Source organism: Alligator sinensis, unplaced genomic scaffold (genome assembly GCF_000455745.1).
Source record: "Alligator sinensis unplaced genomic scaffold, ASM45574v1 scaffold377_1, whole genome shotgun sequence".
Taxonomy (NCBI): domain Eukaryota; kingdom Metazoa; phylum Chordata; order Crocodylia; family Alligatoridae; genus Alligator; species Alligator sinensis.
The window spans coordinates 141,484-162,548 of NW_005842047.1; the positions used below are offsets into that span (position 1 = coordinate 141,484).

At 40.4% G+C, this 21,065-nt stretch overlaps 1 protein-coding gene across 1 annotated transcript in view; it reads left to right on the forward strand.

Moving 5' to 3' along the window:
- Window positions 1-21,065, forward strand: part of MTA3 (metastasis associated 1 family member 3) — a 156,987-nt gene that overhangs the window by 119,851 nt on the left and 16,071 nt on the right. The window contains exons 12-13 of the mRNA XM_006022846.2: window positions 495-717; window positions 18,824-18,910. Of these exons, the coding sequence (XP_006022908.1) occupies window positions 495-717; window positions 18,824-18,910 (310 nt within the window). The remainder of the gene's footprint in view (window positions 1-494; window positions 718-18,823; window positions 18,911-21,065) is intronic.

Sequence of the window (21,065 nt, forward strand, 5' to 3'; positions counted from 1 at the left end):
GCCCAATCTTTTCAGATGCTACAGAGCTGGGTTGAAGTAATGCACTGCTTCTTCTGGTAAAACGTGGTTTATTTTTTTATTTATTTATTTTTAATGACTGCAAGCAGCCTAAAATATCAATATGTGCATACTTAGCCAGATAAACTGACTTCCCCTATCTCTGCCAACAAGAGGGAATTTTTTATTTTTGGTTTCTTACATAAAAGCCGATTTAGGGCACCGTTTGTCACTGTTAGTCCTCTGAACTTCTTCAAATTCTGAATGAATTCTGGGTGGTTAATTTTGATGCTTAAGTCCAATAAAAATTCCATTCCTACAGTCTGTTTTCTTCAAGTATTTGGGAAAAATATACTATTTTCTTCATTTCAGTTCTCAGGCATTCTAGTTTATTGTAGTAGATTCTTTTTACATTGCAAATATTTTATTTTGGCAGTTGTAAAGGGGTGCTTTGGTTGTTGCCTTCCAGTTATGTGTCCTATGATTTTTTTTTGTAGGATCCTTGTATTAGAACTCATATGTCACGCCAGGCCACACAGGGAACACCAGTTCGTAACACTGGTAGTCCAAAGGCATCAGTGAAAACGCGCCAAGCTTTCTTCCTTCACACAACGTGTTTGACAAAACTTGCCCGCCAGGTCTGCAAAAATACCCTCCGGCTGCGGCAGGCAGCAAGACGTCCATTTGTCCCTATTAACTGTGCTGCCATTAAGGCAGAATGTAAGATGTTTTTAAATTCCTAGCTTTGTGTGCAGTGATTCCAACCATTTTCTGTCTTTCATTTTATTTTCTTTTTCAATAAACATTTCTTGTCTATACCCTTTTGTTTTATTTATTTTCCAAGGTCTAAGTTTACATTTGTCCAACATATCACCAGTGGATTCAGACAAATACTATCTTTTTTAAAAGATTGAAAGTTATTTTAAGAATAAAATGGGTGTGAAAAGGGGATAATGCAAATAAATTTAAGGGATCATCTCATCTTCCTCTCATATATTGTTGTTTTAGCTTTCATAATTTTCCTGGAATCTTATGGGAAACTGGAGTAAATATTTTGTAACGTACAAGTCTGACTGGGTAGTATGTGAAATGAGTTGGCTTTTATAAGGGTTTTTTTGTTTTGTTTTGTTTTTTAGAATTAAAGGTGTAGGGCCAAATTCTGTTACTCTTCCCTGCATACAAAGAATAAGGCAGACTTTTCTGGATGAATAGGAATGAGAGCTTCTGGCCCTTAATATTATTAATTATTATTCATTGTAAATTCTGTGATGGTCACAGTTATGGTTTCATCAAATTTTACTTGTTTCATCCAGTCTTGAATCATGCAGTATTATTTTGGGGCTCTTGCTGTATTGTTTTAAAACAGTGAATTTGTAGGTAAGATAAGACAAAAGGTTAAGAAAGGTTACAAATAGTAAAATAATGATTTCTGTATGCTTCTGAAAGCTTGGAACTGAATCCAAAGTCCGTTGAAGTAAAATTCAGTGAGTTTCAGAGAATGTATGTAAGCTTATTTAATACATGTGCCATATGACCAAGACTATACTTTTTTCATTAGATGGCATCTCCAGGAGTCAGTTTGATGCACCATTGTGAAACTATACCACATCATCTCTAGAAACAACAGATCAGGTAGTGAAAGGGTTAGCAGGATTAGGCGAGCTGCGTTGGCTCATTGCCACAATAACCAAAATTACGATTTTTGAGCATTAGAATTGATTTTTTACAATCAATAAAGACAAAAATAGGGAAAATTTCTCAGGTTTTTAACAGGCATCATAGGGGTTTTATTGATTATCTTTCCACAGTTAAGCATAAGAAACATACCGATTGTGGGCTTTGAGACCATTACTGGCCTTTTTTTCACGTCTTCCCCATTGTTTCCATCTCAGGTCATGCAAACAATGGTCTTTATCATGTGAACACCCACACCTTGATAGGACCACTCATATGAGTAAAGTTACTCACTTTTAAATCTGTGCATGATTGGATCCTAAGAAATGAGTTCTATATACCTTACTTAGGAAAACAGTCCCACTGAGCCTGATTCTCCATTCTCTTAAGCTAACCTAAATCAAAAGCAACTTTGTTGAAGTCAAGGAGTTATAAGGGCTGTGAGAGAGGAGACAATGGACTTCTGGTTAGAAGTCCATTGTGCAAGTAAAATGAGAAAGATGTGTACTTCTGCTTTGGTGGGAGATGTGTCCAAGGCAAAATTATTCTTTACATTTTTATCCTGAATACAGATTATACAAAAACATTTGAAAGATTCAAAGTCTAGTAGAATAACAATTTTTCTCCAGAAGATAAAATTTTGTACCCTTTAGAAGTGGTATAAACTGGCACTGGTTTCTTAAGACAGCATGGGGAAAATTGCCTTCAGAATTAGATTCATTTTTGACAGGCAGACTGGAATCATTTTTCTTTTCTGTTTTTTCCTCTGGGTTTGTAGATTTAATGGGCGTTACATCCTATCTTCTTGTTCAGAGCAATAAAACAAAATGGTTCATTTGACTATTAATCATTATCCCAAAAGGGACGTTATTTAATGCACAATTCAAACTTTTAAAACAATGGAAATGAAAAGCAGAACTTTTCAAAAGGAAATAGGCATTTTTCCATCAGCCTGACAGTGTCTTGAGTGTTTCATCCTTGTTTCTTTGATTGAATAATTGTTAGTACACATTAGTCAGGAGTTAGAAGATCACTTTGTTTTGTAAACCCTGACCTTGGATTTTGTTTCTGCTTCAAGGAAAAATTGCATCTATGTTCTGTCTTTTATATTTTGATACTCCTGATTATCTGATTGGCCCTAAAATAGATTTTAAAAGCACATAGTAAAAGGGTAGCTTTTGGAAAAAGTAAACAAAAAACCTCCAAGCCATGTAAGACAAGGGAATTCAAACAGTATGTTTATAACTGGTTTTATATTATTCCCCCCCTTCCCCTCCCCCCCCCCCCCCCACTCCTGGAGTACATGTAAAAAATGAACCGGTCTTGCACTTTACTCAATCTTATCACCTGACACAAAGCCCACATAACTTTAAGCTGCTATAAAATCGGAATTTCTTGCAGCTGTTTGTTTTTCTTTCTAACTACTTGTGCATGACCTTAACAGTGCACTTAATTAAGGCTGAGTTTGTGTTTTAACAATTCCTCTTCCAATCTTTTGTATCTTTTTTTAAAACAACCTTGAGGGTCATACACTTTTATGTGAAGTACAGCCACTTTGATGAACCTTAATGAGGGAACATGCTGAATAGGAGGGAGCTAGCAATAATAAAAAACAAATGACTGCATTGTGTGATACTGCAATGCTTGTAATCATCTGAGGTGCTTGAACTAACAGTCTTCCAGTCAAAGTGTCAGGCAAGGCATGAAATGGTTGAGGATATCTGGGCTTTGGACCTTGCTTCCTGTCTTCACTTGTCGAAGCTTAGACCACATGACCACCAGGACTCTCACAAGACTCTCTTGTTCTTTTATTTGTATAGTACTAGTGTCTAGAAATACCAATAGAACTCACAGCTAAATAGGACAAACATCATACAAATGTGTTAACAAAAACTGCTAAATCTTACAATCTTAATAGACAATGATTTCCAAAGATTACAGAGTATGTCAGTGATACAGTGAGGTTGCCTGACATCTGGTCTGAACACATAACTCACTAAACCATGCTATTCTCCAAAAGTTTCTTTCGAGGCTGGACACTAGTGAGGTTTATTTACAGTGGGTAAGTTGTGCCTGAAGTACATAGAAGGAAGGTATATTCTGCTAAAGGTATCATCTATCTCTGCATGGTCTTTGTTCCTAGATCCGCTGGAAGAAGAGGGGCAGAACTCCCAGCTTCCAACCTATTTCTTTACCGTTAGGCAGAAACAGTAGTCAGGATTATAAACCAGACTCTCCCCTTTGATGGTCAGGGAGATTTTGTGTGTTCACCTGCTTAGAATGTAGTAGCTGCTTTATTTATTTATTGGCAAGGACTTTAAATAGATAAAAGTATGTCTTGCTGAAGGTTGCTGCCTAAAGGTCTCTGCCTACAAAGTGTTGAGCCATTAAGGGCTGAAGGAAACGAGCATCTGTCACAAGGATTCCTAACATCTGTGGACAGTAACGTAAAGTACAACTCAACCTAAAAGACCCAAGGCTTTTCCCTCAAAGAGGGAGGTAGTGAAATACAAATCTGTTTCCTGCAGGTACACTTGCCTTTAGTCCTTGATGTCAAATGCTCAGTTTGACACTAAGACCCACTCTTTGAGCTACAATGGAAACTATGGAACACAGGCTATTCAGAGTTTTTGGAAGGGTCCCTTTAATATTTGGCTCCCACTAGGCACTGTAGAAAGGAAAAAAGGTCACCTTCTATAGATGTTAGGCTAGAAAGGATTGTTAGGTGTGGCACTTTGAAAGGGCCCTGAAGTACAGTAGATCAAATCAGGGTGCTGACCAATAGTTACCTTTAATTGCCTTGCATCATCCCTACTCAGCCGTGCCTTGACTTAGACCCCTGATTAATGCCAGGCTTTTTCGCTTTTTGAGCAAATGGCTACCAAACATTGTTCAGCAAAGGTACACTATGGAACTGCAGTATGCAAAGATTGCATTTCTGATCTCAAGTAACTGAAGGAAATACCAGGATGTGAATAAAACTATTGGAATGGATCATTTCAGCCCACCAGGGAACTGGAAACTAACAGAGTAAGAATCTGGAAAATCTGAATATTTTTCCAGTGAAGGCTTTTGTTCAAATTCCTTCCCAAAGTATTTTCTCCATTTTGCATGTAGGTGGCATTACTTCCAACCCTGCCACAGTTCAGGTTAGTACCCTTAGATGTAACAAAGTTTTTAGGGTCTCTTCCAGGATCGTTCTGGCTTTAAAAAAGGAACTGCATTATTTATTTTTCTGACAGGGACTCTGGTGAGAGAGAGAGCTGCAACAGACAAAAATGAGGTTTCTGGAAACATTGCCACGGAAGTTGGTCAAAACCCTGTGCTGGGAATGAATGCTGCTGGGTACAAAGTGTCTCTCGCATGAATGCTAACGAGATGAAGGCTGCCATAAAGGAAATCAGTGGTGTCATAGAAACAAAAATTCAGTTCTTATTGGAGCCTGTTGGAAATGCCGATCTCACACACTGATGTACTTCAGTGAACCAAGTTCCTTACGAGACTTATCCATTAACTTCTGTTGTATCCTCCATACCTGATCCCCTTCGCACTGTCACATCTGTTGGCAGAAAGCAAGGTCCTATTTTAAATTTTCCATTCCCCCAGCCAGTTAGTGCGAGAATAAGATTTTTGAGGACCCATTCATTCACAACATAAGCAGAACAGTTTGTCATATTAGATTGCTCTGCATATTTAGAATCCTTATTTGCCATCAGGGGGTAATGGAGAAGAGCATTCACTCGGGTCCACGCAATCCAGAAATGGTTAAGAGAAAGTGAGAGAGCACACAGTATTCACCAGCTGGAGCATACTTACTCAATCAGGTCCTCTCGGGGACAATAGAATTGTGCTCGTTGTGATAGCTTGTCTGATGGAGTTTTCAGAAATAAACCAGGGAGAACCTAGTCAGCCCCATCTCAGGTTGAGATGGAGGCTGTATAAGATTTGGATAAATAATAAATAATGCATATACTTTTTTTAAAGCACTTTGGATATTCATAATAAAAGGATACTTTTACTTCCCACCCAGAAGCAGACTTCTGAAAAATCACAAGATAGGGAATAACGATTTTTTTCTGTGTTTATATGAAATTTTTCTTTCTTGGAGTAATAGGGTCCACAGAGCCAGGCAACCAAATATCCAGAAGAGTTGTAGAAGATTTATTGTATATGGGTACATTTCCTGTACTTTTTTTAATAGAAGAAATTGTTCTGATCTCCCAAAGTATATTAACATAATCATAAATTCAGCAAAGTATAACCAAATTATCTCAGTTGTAGATGTTGTCTAAATTACAGGAAACTTCAGGGATTTAAGCATTTCCTTGCTGTGTGTGACTGACAAGTCTAGATTTATCCTCAAAATTCAAGCATCTATTGCACACAGTAATGGATCCATGAACCTTTTTACTTGACTAAAGGAGATTCCCAAACACTAGTAAACGTTTCCTATTCTGTTCATCTTTACAACATTGTAAGACTAAACTCACCAGAATACAGTGAAGCTAGAGTAGATTTATGCAGATGCTATTGAAAGCAGAATTAAATTCCAAATTTCTGTATTTACTTTCCTTTTCTGTGAGTAAAAAACATAGGTTGTACATTTCCCAAATTAAATCTTGTTAATTCTTATGAGGTACTTGTATGACAAATTTTGATTATTTATGGATTTTATTTTAAAGAAAACAAACCACTTTACTGTCTGAATCCAGTGTGAAAAAATTTTTTTCTCCACGGATGTATTGTAATGTATTAAATTTTGTGCCACCTTATGCTAAGTAGATAAGATACACACACATCAGAAAAATTATTTATTTAAAAGCCTATGTATATTTTGCTATAGTAGCTAGACACTTAAAGTTAAAAATATAACATTCACAAAACTTTTTCTTTTAAAAAAAACTAAGCCCACTTAGTACTTATGACATCCTGATCTGAATTTTGCTAGAGACTGTGTCAACATGCCTAGAGAGGACTCCCAAACAAGAACATCAGGGATTTTCAATCTAATACCAGAGAGTGGAAGCCTGGCAGGAGATCTCCATTTCAAATCCAAAAGGACAAACATGCAAATATAGCAGCAGTTTTAAATGAGTGGTTGCTTCCACTTCCAGGCTCCTGTAAAGGACTGATATCAGTTGACATGGCAACCATGAAGGAACCAGTAGACATGCAGAGCAATCTGATAAGAGAAACTGCAGCAGTTTATCTTTGCCTTTCAAGTGTCGCCTCTTGAGCCTCTCCATTGCCAACTGAATGATGGTCTCTGCTTTAAGCAAAGCTACAAAGAAATGTCAGTAAGACCCAAATCCTCCTTCAGGGTTTGCTATTCTACCTTCCATCCATATAGGATATACCAAGTGAAATAAGACATTATTCTTGACAGTCACCAAGGGTGCCTATATACTTGCTCCAGGTAGGGTGGCCATCACAGGGGACATTCCAGTTTTCTGCTACTCTGTCCTCTATTGATATGAAACCCCACGCCTTTATGTCCTCTAGTTTTCTCTTGAAGAGATAAGATAGGGGATGTAAAGGCGTCCGGTTTCATATCAATAGAGGAAAGAGGGCAACAAAACTTGTATCGATAGAGAATAGAGGATAATTGGGGGGAGGGGGTGGGGAGGGGAATGGCATGCTTTAACTAAAGCTCATTCAATGAGCTTCTAATTAGAGCGCTCCAGCAGACTCAATTAATTGAGGGTAGAGGCACCCTAAGTGTTACCCTTTGCCTTTGGTCACATAACATTTAAGCTTCTTGACCCCTGCCCCCATTTGCCAACATGAGGGTTTTTGGCAAACCCTGAATATGGAGGCCAGCAGTCACAAATCTATGCATATTCCAGTTGTGCAAGTGGAGAGGGCAAAGCAGTGGTTTACACCCAGATACAGGTTCCCCTGAGAAGGCTTGTTTCTTCAGAGCCAAAGGCTGTTACAACTCCCTGCTCCCAGAGAAGCCAGTCTTCTCTACTTTTCCTGTTAGAAGAAACAATGAGGTCTTATTAGTCAAAGTGGGTTGTAGACCAGTTTGGTGTAATTTGAATTTTTTTCTTTGCATCTTGAAACACTAGAGTCTCATGGGCTGTAAAACTTATTTTTCATTAGCCCCTGAAGAAAATATGAACAACTTCATATGCAGTTAGGAGAAATAGGAGTGTGGTGAAAGTGGGCTAAGGCTATAGACAGGCATTACATTTGCAGTGAGAAAATACACCTTTTTAGCACCACAAAAAATTAAGCATACAGTTGTTTAAGTAGTGTGTGGAAGAATAAACATTGCAGTTCTGTGGCTAAATCAGTAACTTTCAATCAGGAAACCTTGAGATACTCTCAAAGGTGTTTTGGGGGGAGTGGGAATATGATTCATAAGATAATACCAGAGATTCGAAACAGAAATTTGTAGTGTTAAAAACATCCTGGCCTGTTGTGGTCTTCCTAAGTTCTATGTAACAGAAGAATTGATCTATTGTTTTTCTGTAGTAAAAAAAAAAAGAGAACAAGCTAAAAGCTGGCATTTTCTGAAGGGTGTCTTAAGCCAGACAAGGGATGCCTTCAATCTGAAAAGTTTGAGAAATACTAGACTAAATGTTAGCTCTTTTTAACAGCAATTTCTTGGTAGTGTGATGAATTGCAGTGCCTTAAGTAATGCCTGTACTGTTATGCATAGTGCCAGAGGGCATGGCTTGGTGCTTCCAGCATTGCAGAAGGGTTTGCTCCTTCCCTGCTATCCCCTACGACTCCAGGGGGTCATCTGTCACACCAAACTCTACTACCACAGGGAGGCAGGTCACCATGTGGACTTCCTGCTAAGCTCTGTCTTTTGATACAGTATGGCAGGTTGGAAGTGAAATCGATGACCCTTTGCACAACGGAAACTGAACAGGCACACTGTGACTCTGACCTCTCAGCACAAGGGACAGTGGGATCCCCTGGTCAGCCAGCCAGTCAGCCGGCCCTTTCCTCTGCCCTCGGCTGTCCTTGGGAACGTTCACAGATGGGGGGGCCCCCACAAAGCAGGTTGGATGAAGACGGATTCATTTTGCTTGGTCCGGCAGAAAACTTTAAAAGACTTGGAAAGAACAGGATTTGATCTGCACAGGCATGGTGTGCAACCTATCAATTCAACCCTGGCTCCCTGCACACCGAATGCCCTGACATGTAGGCACTGTTGAAGCAGCTCTGGGTGCAATAAGTATATCTAAGACAGACAGCCTAAGAGTTTTAGGGATGTGCCAACCAGCGGCTTCATTGTTGTTGTTTTTTTCAGCATTTGGCATCTGCAGATAGGGAGCAAAGAGACGGGCATGTTTTCAGGGCTGTGGCAGGGACATGCTTTAGAAGTATGAATATTTTATTTGCAGCTCTGGCCTTTCAGCTGAAATGTTGTCAACTCACTGCACAATGAAGAGTAGCTTATTGAGTTAGAAAGCTCACAGGAGTCCGTTGTCACTTGTCTTGTGGTTATCAAACAGGGATAGTTCTTTTTCTATAGCGTCTATTCCATCTGGCTGTGACAATCTTGATTTGCATGCTTCCAATAGGAGTGTTGAAAGGCAGTACCATAAGCACCATTTGGAAAGAGTTCACAGCAACCCCTGTCCTTCAGATACTACTACAAGTTAACAACACATTCTGGAGAGCCCCAGACTTGCCTGATGTACTCACCAAGGAGTCAGCTACATGTGCAGACAGAATGTCTTACAGAAGCAACGGCACATAGGTTCACTTCTGGGGCACTCTCAGTGAACCATTCAGTATAAATGAGACAGTGGGGAGCAAATGAGGTAAAAACTGGAAGTAGGTAATTCACAGTGGCTGCAAGGAACTGTTTCCTTTACTGACCAAGAGACTGTTGTTTTTAATTGTCTAGTGGTTTGTTTGGCTCCTTGAAAACGCATCTTGGTACCTGTGGTCTGTGATGTTACAGCAATACAAGGCAAAATGAAACCAGAGGAAAAAACTCTTAAGATGGTGCCAACTTGAATATCCCATACCTTCATTCAGCGTGGAATGTAGAAGCCACATGGCAAAAAAACCCTGACTTCCTGGTAACAATACAACAGCAAAAGGCCCAAGTAAAGAAATGTAATAAAAAATTAGCAAGCCCAGTGTGGTTGGAGAAGGTAGGTAATGTGGTATTACCTCAACAGGGGACATTGTTATTTATAGCTTCAATAGTCATGCAAATAATAATAGTTATTGTAATTATTTTGCATTGTAGACTTCACGAAGTATGTAAGTTTGTGTAATAGCAAAAACTTTTTATGCAGTGGTGAAGCCCACATTGCAAGGAATGTAAGGATAAAATGAGTAAATCTGTGAATTTCTCTTAGCCAGGCTGAAGGGAATTTTTCGATAAAGAGAGGTGAGGCATGGGACTGAGGAGTGAAGGTCCCAAGGTCCCGGGACAATAGCATAGCTGCACATAATGAACGGTGTCCTGCTTCCAGGTGGTTTTGATTAGTTATGAAAAGTGGGTCCCAGCTGGCATTGCAAAGATACAAACCTAAAAGTTAGTGATGTAAAAGTCACAGGTTGTTGGTTTGTCCTTTACATACCAACTACAGACACTTGTTAATGTATGCTGAACCTGTTTGAACCACCCATCACCTGAAGCCAGTCCTGTTGTAAGTACTTGATCAATACCTATTTCTGCCTGGGTTCTGCTGCTTAGCAATTGCTTAGTAAAAGCACGTTTGACATAACTTGTATAAATGCTAGCTGGCTTCAGGTTTTAATAAAAGAACTGTTAGCTGAATTACTGATGAGGCTTTTCTTATCAAATGCAAAGGTTTAGGAATTGTGAGGCCACTGCTGTGGTTAAGCTCTTGTTGTTACCAACTTTCCTTGTTTCCCCCTTGGCATTGGGTAAAAAAAGAAAATCCCAAGAAACACTGATTAATCAGCTTGCTTAGCTGTTTCTCTCTGCAAAAAAGAAAGGTGCTCTCAAAACCAGACAGTAAAGTGGACACAATAATCTTATCTCTTTTAGTGAGGATTTAGTTGAGTTGATTAATTTGAAAGGCTGTTCTCAAGAATGCTATTCACATGAAAAATCTGAATCAGAATGAGAAGTAAGAAAGAAACTTTTGCATTACTGTAACAGCTTTCCCTGTGCTGTGTGACCTTAGAAGTGTAACTAATTAGCACTGGAAAATTAGTGTGGAGATGACAAATGTTAACCAGTTATGAACTTTTTTGTTCTTAATTTGACAGTGCATTCCATAACAGTGTGCAATTTTAATTCTCTGGATTTGTAGATTTGTTTTATTTTTATTATTGTAAACCACCAGATCCATTTGAGCAGGTTTTCATCAGATCTTAAAAGGATATCTGGCTTTAAGGGAAACTTTACTTTTTATTATATTAGATTATAAATGTACCTAGCTCCCAGTAAGAAAGGCAAGAAATAATTATAATAAAGATAGTAAAAGAGAAGCCCCCATTCTATAAAGACTTTCTGACAGGCTTATGTTAAAATTTTGTGCCCACCAAAATCAATGGGTGCATCTACACATTCATTATGTGTTTTAGGTAATGTGTATTAAATTTAATACCTTCATTGTGAGTTACTAGAAAAGGACGCATTAACCTATTTAATGCACATTAACTAAAGAGCACAGTTTTTTGTGATGTTTTTAATGTGCATTACCATAAGCTAATGCCCATTAAAGTGCATGTGTAGATGCACCCAATGCCAATTTTGTCGTTGACTTCAGTGGAACCAAGACTTCACTCAGGAAAATAATGTCAAAAGAAGACCACAGTGGTCTTTTCAACTATTTTTAGGGTGGGGGAAAATGTTTGGCTCCCACTCAGTTTAAATGAATATTAAAACCCTAATGTTACCTGTTCACCTGTATTAGTAAAATTGCATGACAACAGGATTAAAGAAAGTTGATTTTAATTTGTCCCCTACATATATTGGTCCCATGAATGATTATTTTGATGAAAAACTTGAAGAGTTTTGAATCCTGTTTTTCATCCAGGTAACTGCTAATTTTTCAACGCTTGGATTATTTGCACTTAGTACTTTATTTTTTATCTGTCTGCATTTTAAGAGTGGATTATAAGCATTCTGAGTATGTTTATGAGCTAATACAACAAACACTTCCCCCATTATGATTTAGTTTCTGGTTAATGGATGAAGCCCTCTGTCTGGAACCAGGTAACTCTTCAAACACCCCATATAATGACTTTGATATATGATACAAAAATATGCAGAATATAATGAATTAAATCAACAGAACTCCTGAAAAGTGTAAGATGAGATCAGAATATATTATACTATACTGATCAGATCTTGGTCTTATTGAAGTCAAAAGTAAAATTTCCATAATTTCTATATATCAAAGGGTATAGACAGACAAAACAGTTAAATTGCTTCAAAATTATAGCACTTTACAACTCAGCTGTGGTAAGTTCCATCTCTCTGTTCTACTCAGGAGGTGCAGACAGAAGTAACATTTTTTGCCCTATCTAGCTACAGAAAACAGTTTATAGTTGTAACCACACACAAGTGCATGGCTGCAGACAGCTTCAAAAATGGTCTATCAGGTGAAAAACTGACCCCTCATTGCATGAGGTATCAGACAAAGACATTTAAAATGTAGCGTCTTTTCTAATTTTGTGTCTGAAGAGCACCCAGCCTGTCTCTGTTTTGAGAATGGGAAGGTCAGAAAGGTAGCAGAGGGAGTTCAGGCTGGGGGGTTTTCAGCCCCACCCCCACCCCCGGGAGGTTGGGGCAGGTGTATTGGAGCCCTCCTGAGGTGGGGTGCTCCAATTCACCCACACCACCCTTCAGCACTATCTGAGGAGCCCCAAGAATGAGCTCCCTCCCCCTCTCCCATTCTGAAAACAGTGAGCACTGACAAAGCCCTGGCCATTGCTATGAGAACTTGGCTGCAGGTTCCCAGCCCACAGCTAGATTCCCCTTCCCCTGGAGCCAACTGAACTTCTGTTTGGTCTGGGGTAACGTTGCAACTCAGAACACGTTGCAGAAATCATTTTGAGTTACAGCTGGGAGCTGCACTTCTGTATGTACCCTAGCTGGCAGCTTAACCTGCTGTAATTTTAAACCTGTTTCATTTTGGTGTAATGTTACAGTAGTTTAGTTCTACTTTACTGGGATAGGAGGAGGCAAACCAAACATATTGATTGATAAAGCTGACATGCTGTCATGAACAGCAAGTTCACTTCTCTCTTCTAAGCACGGAGAGGTAGGTAGTGTGTGTTGGTCTGAAGCTAGCATCTGATAATGTAGGCTAAAACGTTTCAAAGCTTATGAAAATGCATGCCTCTCTAAATGAGTTAGTCTATAATGTGCCATCATGACCTGCTTTCTGCCTTCTTTTAAACAGTTCAGGTTAGTGTTTAGAAGAGCCATATATTTATCAGTCATGGAACCTACATATTGGATGCATCTATACGTGAGCTTTACTATACAGTAGACTAATTAACTCTGCAGTAAAGTGTCACTCTCTACATGTGCACTGGTATTAGGGTGCAGTAAATTAATTAGCTCTGCTGTAAGACCATACTGTCTTACAGTGGAGTACTTATGTGCATTGAAACTCACATGTAGGTGATGACGGGCTGGCGGGATGTGAGCATGTTAAAGTGCGGGGGCTACCTGCTACCTAGCCCCACACTTTTGCACCCTTGCGCCACAGCCATCCCCTCTGCTGCCCAATGCCACCACCCAGAGCCCATGTTCCCTGTCAGCCCAGGACTGCTCTTCCCCACATTAAAAGTGCTGCTCTCTGAGGCACGTATCTAAAAGCTGCACTTGGGAGCAGTTGTCTCTGGCACGGACTGCACTGTTGTTTATTTCTTTGCATTAATTGCATGTGTAGATGCACCCACTATCACCAACAATGTTGTCTTTCATTTACTGACAGTGACATAAATCACTGTCACAGAAGTAGTATAGGAGAAGTATTTAAGGAGTTGTGATTCTCCTTCAGATATCCATCCATGTGTATATTCTAGGTGCTGCTTGCACCACAGACACTCAGACTTTTAGCCACAGCAATACCCATATAGTGAATATGCAGTCTGACTCTCCTTTTGCTTCATGCCAAGGACAAAAAGGACATGTTTCCTGTTCCTTGGTTTCTCAGCTGGTGGCTTGAAACAGAGCATTTGTTGTCTGTTCAGACAGTAGTTACAGGCCAAAAACACAATTTGAACCCTTCATGTTGATTTGTGCCTTTTTTGTTTTTCTTTTTCTTCTTTTTTGTTCCTACCATTTTTATTGCAGAGACCATTTGCTTTCTTGGCCTCTGCCATGCGTTTTTTTTGTAGCTGACATAAACTCCATTCCCCCCTCATTTGGACTGTTAGCATGGCTTCTGCAGGTTACCTTGTTTTAAACTGCCCCTCCTGCAACAGGACTCTGCCAGCTGCTCACTGGGCACATCTACATGTGGTGCTATGGTGACATTGTTCCTTTTGGAAGTGCTAAAAGATGGTGTAGTAACAGCCTGTATTGCGCCATGTGCACCACACAGTTATTTTTAGGCACTTTGTTGCCATAGCAATGCACTATAATGAGGTAGCACATCGCTATGACAACATAGCTGCAGTTCTTGCCTGCAGATGCTATGTTGCTGTAGCACGTTGCTATGGCGACATAGTGTCACATGTAGACACACCTGTTCGGTCCTAGACACCATCATGGCTGGTTATACAATCCAGTTTACCATGGAGTCTGTTTCAAATCTACTTCCCACTTTCCTTTTTGGAGACCTAAGATTTTGTTTCAAGTGGCATTCACTTCCCCAGCTTTGGGAGCCATGGAAATTCCACCACAGAGCAGAACAGGATTCTACAGGAGTTATTTCTTGGTCCGCAAAAGAAAAGGAGGATGGTATCCCACCTTTGATTTAAGACAACTTGACTCCTTTATCTATAAGCTTGAATTCAAGATGTTGATTCCAGGGGTGTAGGTTGGAGCCGTGTGTATGCATACCAGCCCAGCCGCTGGCTTCTTTACTTTTCATTCCATCCAGGAAGAGCACACACCAACTGCTGAAACTTCCTTAGCCTGACGAAGGGTTTTTGAACCTGAAAGCTTGCTTAATAATTATTTTCCAACTATTTGGGTTGGTCTAATAAAGGATATCAGATTCACCCAAGGAGATGTTGATTCCATCACTCCATAGGGACTGGTTTGCATCTCTTGATGATTAGGATATTTATTTTCATTTTGCCATCTTGTCTTCCTACAGCAAAAACCATAATTTGTGGCAGGCCAACAAGAACCACTAATGGTACCAGGCTGTATCATTACACCAGCCTTTCAACACACCAGAGAGGATACACTACATCCTATTGGTGGTGATGGCCCCATTCAAGACAACATTATAACTTATTCTTCCTTAAACAACTGGCTAGCAAAGGGTTGGGATCTGTCTAATCTTCTGGAAGGATGTCCTTGAGCATGGATGTAAACACTCCATTTCTGCTTAAGTCCGCACTTGCGTAGAAGAAGGACCCAGCCAATATTTGCAGTGAGGTCCCACTCCCTTCTTACCAGCAGTCATTGACAATCATGATGGGTGGCTGCCTGCTAACCTGAGGAGAACATGTGAACAATATCCAAGGGCAGGACAAGGTTACATATCAATATCTAGAGGTTCAGGGTGAGACAGAACCACCTGGCATTTCTGTCCTGTGTTGGAGGACCAAGTTCAGGCTATAATGCCATATTTACTTGAATATAAGATGAGATTTTCCCCCAATCAGCATAGGGGGGAAAAAGCCCCTTGTATGTACATTCACATACAAGGAAATCTCACTAAATGTATTATATATTAATAAACTGTTGCCAAAAGCAGCATGTGCTCAGCAGCGGAAGCCAATTTCAAAGTTGATTAAATGCAGCCAATACTGAGCATGACTATAAAACACATGGCCCATATAGGGCAAACATACTGATGGGAACCTACCACTTTTTTTTTTCTTTCAGAAATATTTATTTCTATACATATGCTGCTTATATGTTTGTGTGTATATATAGATGTGTATAGATAGGTAGACAGGTATAATTTAGATATTATAGATGTATGGATAGATTGATTCATATAGATATATCTATTTTACATATCATATATATACCTATACCTCTAGCAACCTGTTTTGTGACTGCTGTGGTTCCCTTGACAGTCCAAAACACACTTTTATGGTTACACCATTTTCATTCCCATTACACAAATCTGCACCATGCACCTGCGTTCCCATGTGCCCGTGCACCCATTTGCCTGTTACTGTCGCCTTTAACCATGACAGTTATACGAAGGACCACCTTAGTGCCCATCCCCCTCCCAACTCCTACATATTTCCCCAGCCCTTTCGCATGTCATTGTATTCATCATCTCCATTGCCATCATCGTCATCCTTGTCGTCATCATCGTTGCTCTCTTCAGGAAACCTGTTTCTGAACAGTTCGTGCCAGTCCCCTCTCTTCCATATGATGTCCACCATTTCTTGCCATCTTCCTGTAGTACTAGTACATCTCGCTCGGTCCCATTTTAATGCAGCCCTTGACTGCAAGGTTTGTGTGTCTGTTTGTGAGCAGGTTTCTGTCTTCCACAGGGCATTCCTAAAGCAGGGATGAACTGGTCGAAGCAGGCTGTCAGGGTCCCTTGCTGCTTAGTCGAGTGCTCTTACAGAACCGCCTCTCTGGTCAGGTTTATGAACCCAGTCACTATCAGGAGGAGTATGCAGACTCTCCTCCTCACCTCCCTGGTGTATAGGGAGTACCAGAGGATGTGGTGATCAATTGGTTCTGTCTTCCACTGGCAGGTTTGCCTGGGACAGTTTAATGGGCATCTCTTCCCCTCAGTTTTTCCATGCCCACACAGGGAGTTCCTAGTGGGATACCTGCCAGTTCAAGTCTTTGTGATCCTGCAGGTTCTTGTGAAAGATTCACCCCCACATGGCCTGGCAGCTGTAGCTGGGTAGTAGGTCCATGGGAGACATGATGTGTATTGCCCGCACCACTTCCTGCTTCTTACAGTGGTTCATCAGGGTCACTGGGGCCTCATTTTACAGTTTGTATTTGTTCCAAAAGCATTTTGGGACCTTATAGAGCCACAGCAACTCCTTGGTCCACGAGCTCACATTGATCATCTTATACACCCTCCACTGTTGCAGTAGTTGCCCTGCAAAATAGTTTACAAAGTGGGCTGTTTTGGATTCTATCCCCATCACCAGTTTGCAGATCTGGCTCATGTACTTGGCCCCAACGATGTTTGGCACTCCTCTGCCTCCAGATCTTTTATTTTGAACAATGTAGGCCTCACCACTTTCTCCAATCTGGAGCCCCAGAAGAAGACGTGTGGCTCTTTGGATTCTGTGAATGACGTGCTTTAAGGGGAAGAAGACTAGCACAATGTGCAGAAGCACTAGTAGTAACACTGTACTCATGAGTGTCACACAATCCCCACCATCCATTGATAGGCAGCACGATTTCTATAGTCCCAATCTCCATTAAGCCTTGACCTCAGTCTGTTTCCATGCCCTCTATCTGGTCAGCTCTGGGTTGAACTCTATCCTGAGGATATTTACCCCCAGGGCTGATGGGTCCCTGAGTTTGCCCAGTACTAGGCAAGTGCTTTTGCTCATGTTGAACTTGGTCCCCATCACTGCTCCATATATCTGGGTGTGTTATAACATACTTTCAACCTGCCACTTGTCCCAGCATATGATATTGAGGTCATCCATGTAGGCCAGGACCCTTGTCTCTTCCTGGTTACTCCTAGGGTTCTCTACTCCACTGATCCAGGGATCTCACGTGAGCCGCTGTGCTAGTGGAGCATAAAAAGGCAGATAAACAAGATCAGAAAGGGTTGCCAGTGCTGCTGGACTCCTGACTCCACTGCAATCAGGGCTGTCAGGGGCCCATTTACCAGTACCCTGCTGCTCATGCTGGTGTCCAATGTCTTTATCCAGGTGACAAAGGTTGCAGGGTCCCTTTTTCAGTGTCTTGAATAGGAACCAATGGGATACCTGGACATAGGTCTTCTCTTCTCTGTGTTGAGAGCATGGTAGAGTTCAGCCCTCTCTTCTGTTGGTATCATAGTGCATCTTGTAGCTGCATCAGGACTCCGTGGATCTGTTACCTTGCCACCACATACAACTGGTCCTCATGGATCACTGCACCTATAACAGACTTAAAATGCTAATTCAAGATTTTGGTCATCAGTTTGTAGTCAAAGTTCAGAAGCGTTATAGAGCACCCTTATAAAGAAGGGCCCTCTACCATTCCTGCCCCCAGGTGGCCCTCCTACATGAGTAGGACGCTCTGATTTGCCTCTGGGCTCCCCAGGAATCCCAGACCCTTTTTCCCCCTGGAATTTCATGTCTGAATTATCACTTTCTTTAACTTCTGGGGACCCCCCCCCACCCCACCCGTAGGCAATAGGCCCCATAGGCTCCCAGACTCGGGAGGCACCAGTCACCCATGTGGGTTCAGGTTTTCCCTTTCCTTCTCTTCTTTATCTATCCTTACCATCTCCTCAGCCAAATCTTTCCCCCACCCCACTCCTTTTTTCTGAGGTTTTCAACCATCTTTGTTAAGGTTCTCACATTTTTTTTGTGCGTGCATTATGCTCTCCTTTTTGGAGAGGTTCTCCGCATCTGTTTCCTCACTTTCTGGGACCTTTTCTGCCCCCTTCAACTCTGTTACTGCCAGGTGGACTTGTTTTCTGTAATCTTTTTGTTTTGGCTTTTCCTTACATTAGCGTAGGACTGAGGGCAGGAAAAGGTGTAAAGAAAGAAAATGCAACAAAGTATTTACATATAATTTGATAATTTAAGGTGTCTGTTAATAGTCAGAAATATTTTGGATAGACAAAACTTAAAAAAATACTATGATAATTTTTTTATTTTCTTTCCAAAATGAAAAAATAGTTAACTGACTTATGTTTCCATTATTGAGCAGCTAAGCTAGTTTTGCAGCTTTGTCTTCTGTATATACTATATATGCAATAGAGAAATACATACAAAAAGAAAATGTTTTCTTTTTTGCACAGTAGAGTTTTGTACCTGGACTACAGAGGGAAAGCTTTGTACATATGTCAGAACTGTATGTGTAATTTGTATGGGTATTAAAAAAAATTAAAATAACTTTATTTTCTGTTGTCAGATGCTGACAGACATTGTGAAGTCGTTGGAAGTCCCCTGAAGATCAAAAGCACTAGAAAACCACTATCATATATCATTGGGTATTTAGGTGGGTATTTTCATTTTGAAGAAAATGTGTAAAATGAGATTTTGGCATTTTAACATATTTTTAAAATTCTCAGTCCAAATTATGGACATTTATACCAACACGGCACTAGAACCAAAGAAGATATATTGATTAAAAATGCTTTATTTAATAAGAAAACCTTTCTAAAATTAATGTAAAAATGGCAAAAGGGCCCAACATAATCTTGCAATCTGATATGCAAATCATTAATTATTAAAAGTGGAATTTTCCACTGTGCTCAGTGTTGCTCCCTTTCTGCTTCCATTGAAGCTGATGCCAAAACCCCTGCTGACTTCAAAGGGAATAAAGTTAAGTCTTTGCTGAGTGCTTTTAGAAATTTCTCACTAAGATAGTGTTAATGCTTTTATTGACTGAATTGCTTATAAAGAGGTGTTGTTATCTGTGGAACATACAGAGCTCATAGATGGTGGTGAGAAAAGTAGAATGATGTGTTGGAAAAAAAAAGAATAACCTTGACCTCGGAATCAGAATTTGTGATTCAAAATAAATAATTTCATAAAATTATCATAGTCTTCCAGACAGACCACCATGGCAATTAAACATGTATGGCTAATTGCAGACATAAGAAATACACTTTAAGTTCTATTAATCTTTAAATGAATACAGAAATCAGCCTAAGTTTTAAAGAAGTAAAGCATTACACCGTGGCAACAAATAGTGAGCCAATATTGCTCACATTTCTTCCCCCTCTCCCCCCTCTCATGTAAATCTGGAATAATTTCATGAAACCAGTGATGATGCCCTCAGTTGATACAGGTATAAATGAGAGTTGAATCCACAACATTCCATCAAATTGAAATCCATGGGAGTTTTATAAGAACAGACTTAAATAGTTACTCATTACTTTTCTCAGTATTAATCAATGACAATTTCATTAACAAAATGTTCAGGTTGATGGTAGCATCTTGTGTCCTCCTAGGATTTATAGTAGAATGGGACTGTGGGCTGTGGTAGGGCACACATACATGCTACCAGGGCAAGTGACAGATGTATGACACTAAGAGTTTTATTACTTGAGTTTCTGTAAGCTTAAGCACGTTAGAAAGGATCGGTGTATCTCTCCTTTCTCTACTCCCTCTCCTGTTATTCTCTCCCACTATTTCCAGCTCACCTTTCCTTTCCCATCCCATGAAGCCACCAGCATTTTGGATGGTACTAGTACATAAAAGATTCTACTTACTGTCTCATGCCCCCCACCCCCGCATAGGCCATTTTTTGCTGGAAGGTTGCACACATCCATAATTATGCAGCCCAGGCTGTACTTGAACCAAGCTTTGCAACTTCTATTGCACCTAGATTCACATTAACCCTTTTCTCCCACTCCACCTAATCTCCATCATTGAGTCCTGAGACCTCTGCCTTACCATACTTCTTTATTTACCTCCCTATTCTCATCACAGCCCAAAACATTCTTGCCCCCCAAAAAGTCTCCATCCATTAATCCTCACGTTCTCCTTGCAGCACTGCACACACAATGCACATTTTTTCTCAAAAAATCTTTGAGCACTCTCTGAAGTTTCAGCTGTACTCAGATACATCCCCCCATTATCTGTGACACGTACAGACAATGTATCAAGATGTCTTGCTTTATTTTCAAGTTTCTATCTTCTGACACTAGCTGAATGTAGACCAGGTTCACTGGTTACTGCTTGCCCTCTTGAACCATCTGTCTCATGTGAAACTGAACAGGCCTCTAGACAGCCACGCTGTCTGCACATGCACAATGACATGTATTTGCTCCATGAGGGGTAGTGTTGCACCTCTCTAGAGAACCCAACTCATTCATGAATACATCTGACATTTTTTTTACCCCCCAAAGTACTGTGAGTCATGTATTATGTGGGGCAAGTATCAACTAGTTGAGATCATTTTGCACACAATGGGCACATCCAGATGAGCGCAGACGTGTGGTATATGATGCCACAGACCTGTCTGCAGCACTACGCACTGCACATGCAGGCATTCCCTGGACTGCTACTCTGTGACATTCCTTGTATTGCTGTTTTGTGGCAGGGTGGTGGCCCCGGAAAATCCTGGGGTCAAAAAAACCCATGCCAAAACAAAGCAGGTTGGTGCATGTGGGGGCAGAACCCCCCCCCCCCCTCCCAAAACCAGA